Source organism: Mycteria americana, chromosome 8, assembly GCF_035582795.1.
Source record: "Mycteria americana isolate JAX WOST 10 ecotype Jacksonville Zoo and Gardens chromosome 8, USCA_MyAme_1.0, whole genome shotgun sequence".
In the NCBI taxonomy this organism is placed as follows: Eukaryota; Metazoa; Chordata; class Aves; order Ciconiiformes; family Ciconiidae; genus Mycteria; species Mycteria americana.
In genome coordinates this window covers 49,994,346-50,002,394 of record NC_134372.1, presented here as the reverse complement: position 1 = coordinate 50,002,394, position 8,049 = coordinate 49,994,346, and the positions used below count along the sequence as shown (strand labels likewise).

General features: G+C 52.7%; 1 protein-coding gene across 1 annotated transcript in view; it reads right to left on the bottom strand.

The window, feature by feature from the left end:
• Positions 1 to 552: 552 nt before the first annotated feature.
• The window catches only part of LOC142414145 (uncharacterized), a 126,146-nt gene continuing 118,649 nt past the window's right edge, over positions 553 to 8,049 (bottom strand). The window contains exons 10-11 of the mRNA XM_075511047.1: positions 2,244 to 2,381; positions 553 to 896 (exon numbers count right to left, since the gene is read on the bottom strand). Of these exons, the coding sequence (XP_075367162.1) occupies positions 651 to 896; positions 2,244 to 2,381 (384 nt within the window). The 3' untranslated portion in view covers positions 553 to 650. The remainder of the gene's footprint in view (positions 897 to 2,243; positions 2,382 to 8,049) is intronic.

Genomic DNA, 8,049 nt, shown 5'->3' with positions numbered 1-8,049 from the left:
GCAGTGCCTCTCTCGCTGCTGTCTCCTATTTACTCCATCGTGGCAACCATTTCCACCGCTGCTGCTGCAAGCTGCGTCTTGGTTTCTTGTGTCTGGGTTAAGGACGTACATAAGCTGTGTAGGAGCTGCCACGTGTTTCTATAAGGAGCCATGAGCTAGAAATCAGCAGAAAGCAGAGATCCTGCTGGAAGAAGGGAGGAGCGAGGGAAGGAAAAGGTCTGGTCACAGAACACGACGCCTCTGTGGTTCTTGCAGTTACAGCCACTAAGCTGCTGGGAGACGGACGGCGCAGCGGGACAGCTACGCCAGCGTGGGCTCTGGGGCCTCCTCCCGAACCAGCAGCAATGGCAACAGCAGGCAGGGAAAGATAAGGGGAAAACAGGGAGGTCGAGGCAGAAACCAGAGGGAGCTGGGCAAGTGGAAAAAGACTCGTGGTGGGGACCACTGGGAGAACCTCCACAGGGTGGGTGGGCACAGGAATGCAGAGAGAGAGGCAGACAAAGAGGATCCTCACGCCCTTCCTTTCCTTATGGTTAAACCTTAAGTCTCTGACCAAAAAGAAATTACTGTTCTAAGATGCAGAAAAGATACAGCATAAAACCCGGGAGAACCAAAGTTGAGACTATACTGCTGCTGCATAGAAAGCTTCATTAGCCCCGTTGGCACAACGATAATCGGAGAAAAAAAAGTCGGTAGGAGGGATGCAAAGGGATTGACTGCCAAGGGAGGTGGTACTGCATTTGCCATCTCTTGATGTCTTCAAGTCCCATTGAATGCCCTTCTGAAGCTGCCTTTCTCAAACAAGTTACTGAATTCAGCAGTAACGTGGCAAAATTTTCTTGACTGCAGGTACAGAAGGTCAGACTGCGTGATCCCTTCCTGCTCGCTCTGTGAATCTACAGCAAGAAAACGCAAAGAAGGACTAAGAGAACATGCCATTATTTGTGTTCTTCGATAGTGACTTAATGTCAGCATTTATCTGCAGGGGCTCCAGCCGCGTTTGCTGGTTAGGTGTGCTTGCTTGTGCTGAATGGTGAAGGGCTGGTGGGAGCCACCCGGCAGAACTCCGGAGCGATGAAGCCGGCCGCTCTTCAGCACTGAACCGTGCAGGCTGCGTCAGCTGAAGCGCGTGGGCCAGTCCCCGTGCCACGCGGGCTGTCGGCAGTCCTGTGGCCTGTATAACCAGGGCCTTTGTGCTCGGTATGGCCAGGGAAGGTGGGATCTCAGAAGGAATCCTTGCAACAAGGCTGAAAGGGTGACACGTTCAACAGGCGTGGGTGTTTTGTTTCAGGAGGCTCGTGCCCAAGTGCAGGGCAAACGTGGGCCGTTCCTAGCGGTTCTGCCTCACCTGACCCTGAGTTTTGCTTCAGCGAAGAGCAGGCTCCTGAGCTCTTCCCACCGCGTTACACAGCCTCTCAGGCTGGCTTGGTACTCAAGGGCAGACATGCCTGGAAGAGGACAGGGCTGCAGTGTTGTCAGGCTGATCTTAACTCATCATTTCTTGTTTTTCAGATCTTTAGCAGCTGTCCCCAGTCTCGAAGGTACGAGACACAGCCAGGTGGTCTTAACCCTGCTAAAGTTCTGGGGCATTTGCACTTCCTTTCTTACAAGATTTCACTTGCAGTCCCAGCTGCTGTAGCTCTGTTCCCTCCTCAGGAGTGAGGGCTTGGGGCTGTACTAGATAAAACCAGATATAGATGGAGAGATGGTTCTATGGAAACGTTTGCTCAGTGCCCAGGAGCAGTCCAAAAGGCAAACTGACTGTTAAGAATTATTAGGACAATAATGGAGAGCAGATCGCAGTTATGCCACTGAATAGATCCGTAGTGGAAACTGCATTGTGACTACCATATGCAGCTCTGGTCTGCCTCTCAAGAAAAACAGAGTTGGAAGGGTTTCAGAGAAGAGCAATAAGGGTGATCAAATACAAAGAATATTTTCCATATGAGGAAAAAGTAGATAGTCTCTTTAGCCTGGAAAAGAAACGACTGAAGAGGATTATAAAATCAGGTTTGGCATGTAGAGGTTGTCTGCAGTATGATTTCTCATTGTCCCTTCAATATACGAACCGGCAGCACGCCATAAATTAGCAGGTAACGACTACAAAACAAAAACCAGTTCTTTTTTTTAATGTCATATGTTGTGTCAGACTGCTTTGCACAGGATATGGTGGGCTCCCAAAGTTTATATGCATTCAAAAAGAAATTAAACATTTTAATGGGAGAAAAAAAAAATCCACTGACATTGATTAAATGCAAGACCCCACTTTTGCTTCTGAAGCCTCTGAGCTGCGGATCACTGGAGGCTGGCAGAGTACTCTGGGCAGCACCGCGGTCCCTGTGCCCTCTTCTTGCACTGACCAAGAGAGCAGTTCTTGGCCGCTGTCAGGGATGAGACAGTGGCAGAGGTGAGGCAGTGAGCTAGACAGACTTCCAGCTGATTGCAGGCAGTTTTCTTTCCTTCACTGCTCCAGGCTCCTTTGCAAGGACTGATCCTGATACATCCTGCCCTGTCTCAGTATCAGCCTGTTCTTTTTTAAGGAGCTGTATCCAAAAAGCCTAGCTTAAAAATTTGCAGTGGTGGGCTAGTAACCCTGCCTCTGCCTCTGCCCTGCCATGTCAGGATACAGGTGAGCCTTCATAGAGCAGTCCACTTTTAAACAACGCTCACTCTTAGCAGTAGCAGAGCTGGCGGTAACGACAGCAGAAGCCTTTATGTCCCAGTCCCTCTCTGTGATGAGCTGCCAGGATGTCTAGCTAACAGTTTGCTGTCGTGTCAGCTGGCCAACTTCAGTGCGGAAACCCGCGCTCGGTTCTCATGTGGAGCCCTCGAGCTGGGTCGACGGCACTCGTACTCCTGCAAGTCAGGGAGCACCTCTGCCCTCGGCGCAAGCGGCGGTGCAGGCCCAGGGAACCGGCGCCCGGCCGTGCCTTGCAGAGTGCCAAGGCTCCCTGGGGCACGAGGGGCTGCCCAGTGACCTCCTAAGGGGACTCGGCCGCGCCAGGGGTGTCTCAGAGGAGCAAGGCACTGCGGTCCCCAGCTGGGAGGTCGGCTGCTCCCACATCTGTGATACCCAGGCTGCTGCTCAGCCTGCTCGGCCCGACGAGTCGGGAACAGGGGGTCCTGTCTGAGGCAGCCTCACATTGTGCTGCGTGCCTCCAGAGGACGTAAAACAGGAGAGACAGTGCTGGTCTGCTGCTGCTCCGCAGAGGGAATGCGGGGGTCCCAGAGGCACCTTGTTTGACACAGGCAACGGAGCTACGAGTGTGCGCTCACCTGCACGGAATGAGGGGTGCCAGCCAGCGCGCTTCCGAGTTCTGTCCTCTGGAGCAGGTGGGAGACAAGGCATGACGCTTAAGCAATAGTGAGGAGGGATGGAGTGTAAGGAGACACCAGCAGAGAAACTGCAGTAGCTCCCAGGGCTGTTTGCCACAACAGCTCTGTTTACACATGCACCGGTACCAGCTATGGCGGTAGCATAGGGGCAGTTCTCTAGGAAGTGTTCAACCAGTAACGTTTGGTGAGACTTTTTTTCTTTTTCTTTTTTTCAGAGTACATAAACCAGCTTGCAGCTATCTCTAATCGTATCCAACTTTTGCTGTCACAGAATTACAAGTGCTTGCCATAGTCCGTGTGGGAGAGGCACCCATCCAAGCACTGCCTTCTGACATGGCACTAATCACAGCCCAGGATCCCCCAGCCCGGCAGAGATTGCTCTGGCAGTCGGAGCAGCTCTTTCTCCGTCTGGAGCAGCACTGCTGGCGCTCCTCCCCTCCGGGCTCTACAGCTAGCAGAGATCACTGTCAGCCCTTTCCCCGCTCTCCTGTACCTCTCCTCACCAGCAACGGCTCTTACCTTCTCGGGTACGTGGTCAGATGAGGGAGTAGGGCAGAGCCTGCTCAGTTGTCCCAGCCAGTGCGAGTCTTACTGCACAGCTCCCGCCGTGGAAACACCGTGTAGGGAGCCCAGCATAGGGCTTAGAAAGAGGAAACGGGGGCCCTGTCCTGAAGAGCGCCCAGCCATATCACACACGGCATGTGAGGCTAGCAGCGAGGAGACGGAGTGCTGGAAGCACGGGCAGAGCTGCACGGCCGCACGCTGCTGCGGGCCCCCTGCGCGCGCCTGGATTGCTCAGCTGGGAGTTTTGAGATAACTGCGCAGCTTTGCCTGCCATCAGCAGGATGAGGGTTGGCTCACGACTCCAGTTGTCTTTATCGTCGTGCTCCTTGCTCTGAGTCTGCCCTCCAGCCCCACTGAGCTCAGGAAGCTCCCATTTACATTCCAGCCGACTCGAAGATGAGATAGACAGTATGGGCAAAAGGAGGCCCTCGCAGCCACGCCAGCTCCTGGGCCGGTGGCTCCCGTGGGCTGTTATGTCAAGTCCTGCTCCAACAGCGTTTGCCGCTTTGAGCTTTAATCTGCTTCTAACGCTAGCAGCTATTTGGTAGTTTTCCAGCAGGCTGGGGATTTACCAGATTTGTGCAAGCATACGACTCCTCTTTTGGTCAACTGGAGTGCTGGTTTTGGCCACAGCAACCGGTGTCTGTCAGGAGCTGGTATAAGAACCTACAATAAGCTGCGGAGAGCAAGATGGATCACAGTGGCTTCCTGGTGGGTGCAAAACTGCACTGTTGTTTCTGCTGCACGCAGTACTGGGCTCTCTGTCACATTTCTCGTCTTCATGTGGAATTTGTCTGGGCAGCTGCCATTCCCGCGAGACAACTTCAAATGAGTGAAACGAATGACTGTTTTTCATATTACACAACATGATTCCAAATACCCCAGTGCAGATGCACTAGCCAGAATCCAAGACTCAATCACCAAATTGCACCGTCTCCTTCTGGAGCAAGCTACCAGTGGAGAAACCGAAAACAGGTTTTTTGTAGCTATACTGAAACTTCACAGTCGATTTAAGCCTCTTAGACAGTATAATACTGCATGCGAGTTCCTGCTGAGGGCTATCGACTTCAGCATGTGCCAAGCTGCAGGGAACACCCCGTGCCATGCCTGCATGTGACAGAGTGCTTCCCTGCACCAGCAGCGCGACTCAGATCAGAGAGCAGCTCCCCGGGATTTCCCACCAGCATCCTTTCAGATTGCCATCCAGCAGAAGGGATCTGTGCAGCCACGAGGTGAAATGCACCAGGAAACAGCCTCATCTTCAAAACACGGAAAGGGATTAGCACAGTCCGAAAACAGCAGCGTGCTGCCCTCTGTTCAGGGGCGCAGGCGTGCTGCCTGCGGGCCTCGGGGACGGAGGAGGCTAGCCCTCAGACATCGCTTTCCCAGGTCAGGTGTGCGTGCAAGCGCACCCCAGGTCGAAGTAATTGCACGTTCTCGCAGTGTAAATCCTAACCTGGCTTCTCTTAGAGCATCTGCTCTCGTGCTGCCATGGTGCCAGGGAGTGTCTGCATGGTGGAATGCAAGGATATACCTTAAAGATTTGTAATGAATTAAGAGCAGTGGTGTTTTGGTGCTGTAGGACCACACCAGGGCCACAGATTATTCACAGCCCTGTATGTCAGAGCAGCGGGCAGCGCCCAGTGCTGCAGCCGTGCTGTGGCAGCGCTGGTGACTGATGTCCTGTGCGTGCAGTGTCAGAGTGAGAAGCGTAATTGCTGGTTACGTGATCCATATTGTCCCCAGCCTGCCCTGTGCTTTTGTCCCTTCTCACACCCACCTTCTTCCCCAGCTGCTCCAATGTGTCAGAGTTCCGTAAAGGCTCCCAATATATGGAACTGGTGGGACACATTGTAGGTCTTCTTAAAGCATCCAGATGGGTGCCCCTTTAGCCAAGCCCTTTCCTACAGCTCTCCCAACTACCACCAGGAGGAATACAAGGCAGAGAATCCAAGATGGTTTCCCTTGGCACTGGGTGGAAGAGCTGCTCCGGGGGCAATAGGGGCAGGCCACCAGAGCAGCTCCGGGAGGCGAGCTGCTCGGTGCTGTTCCTGCTGTCACTTCAAGCAGTGCCTCAGCTTTGTCACACGCTTCCTATTCTGCTGCACACAGCTCTCTGCAGCGATCTAGCAGGCACAAATCCTCCATCTTTTTATCATTCAGTGATTCCCCCACACCATTATTTTTGTGTAACTTCCGCTGCAAAAAAGAAGAGGCCAATACTGAGCTGCGATGAATGTTCAGCCAGCATTTCCCTTTCCTTTCTCTGTTAGATCATCTTGTTTGGTGGCAGAGCGTGGTAATCAGCCAAATCTCATATTGGAAGCACGGTTTTAACAAGGGGAGCTCTGCCCAGCCCGCTTCCACATGGTAACCAAGAGCGCAGTGAGTGAAAGGGGCCCCAGCTCTAGTTTGGAAACGCTCCCCTATTTCTGGAGTTTGTTAGTAAAATATCGAAATTACGGACTACAACACTTTCCATTCCTTTCTTTCATTCTGAATTAAAGACCATCTACTGAAGACTCTCACTTCAAAAAACAGCCAGGCACTTTCTAATATCAAGCCAAATGCCTGAAGAATAAATTGCTCCTATCAGAAATAAAGCATTTTAGTTCTGCCACAAGCAGAGAGATCTGTGTTTATAAGTCTCTCCAAAGGCAACTCCATCTTTCCTGCCTTCCTCTCATTTTCTTTTGATGCACAAAGCCTGCATACTGCAGTGCTGTGATTGGATTCAGCTTTGGAGCAGTGTAATTGTAAATATTCATTGGAATCCAAGCTGGTTTTCCCAAGTCTCTCTTAAAGGCTCTGCAGCTATACAAACAGCCGTGGCTCTGCATTAGCCTCACAGCCTGGAGGCTGCCTATTTCTCCACAGCCCCAAAGACTGCCTCTTCAGAGGCTGCATGGAGAGAAATCAGCCTTGCAGACCATTTTAGTCAATGCTGTATTATTTTCTTTATTCCCTCTTTAACGTCTGTTGTAGAACTGGCTCTCAGACCCAGGTACCCTGTGGGGCTCCTCACCAGTGTCTACACGAATAACACAGTTCGCCTTCCCTCGCAGTTCCCACTGGCTGTGGAGGCTGTGTGTGCTTCTAGCCCTGCCTGTCTGCTGACGGTGCTGGGATGTCGGCGTGAGCCGCTCCGTGTCCTGGTATTCGGTACACGGTACGAGCCTCTGCAGGTTCCACCCTCCCGCTGAGGACCCATAATCCAAGCGGGTGCTGCTTAGTGCTAACACGGCTGCTGCTCGGCAGACGGCCGTGAGGCTCTGAGGGTAGGCAACGCACATCTCGCTAGGAACTGCACCCCTCTTGCTTACTCAGAAGAAAGCAGATCAACCACCGATACCCGGGCAATTCTGCCTCTGCAGCTGCAGTTCCACGACTGCGCTCACACGGTAGGAGCTGGGCAAAGGGCAGTAGACTCCTACAGCCATCGAGGAGCAGAGGTGAGGCCTTTCCATCAGTCAGACCCTGACCTCCACGCTGCCTGGGCCAGCCACTGCACAGCAAGACTACCTGGCATCAAGCCGACCTTACTCTCCAGGTGGTCTCTGACTGATAGCCGTGTCCTGCACAATTCATTTGCAAAGCAGCACATGTAAGAAACTGCACATAGCTATTCTACTGAGAATGGAAATTGAATCCAAAAGTTCTGATAGCAAATCTATGCTGCCATCTCTGCCTCATCTGCTCTTATGTTTACCACCAAGGGTGGAACTGCAGTGCTCAGGCCAAAGCCTGAGGCACAGCAGCACATGTCACACAGATGGCAGTATCAGAGCCTTCATCATCCGCTGACATCCTCCAGGCTCTGCTTGCTCTTTTCAGCGTATGTTGAAGCATGTGTTCTGGCTACTGGGTAACCTGTGACCAGATAAGTTGGTAGTAAAAGGGGCAAAATCCAGCTTTCTTTCCACATGCCCGTTCCTGGGTGCAGCTCAGCAAACAAGGCACCTACCAGTTCCAGCTGAAAGTGCCGATTGCTGGATGCGTTACTAAAGGGAGCAGATCAGAGGCTGTCAGCTGTACAGGTCTGTCCCTCGCCGCAGCAGTGTTGCCCGATCCTTGCCTGCTTCAGTCAGAGTCCCGGCACCAGCTCTCAGCCAGCGGCACCGAGGCCTCTGCTCACCCTGTGGAGCACGT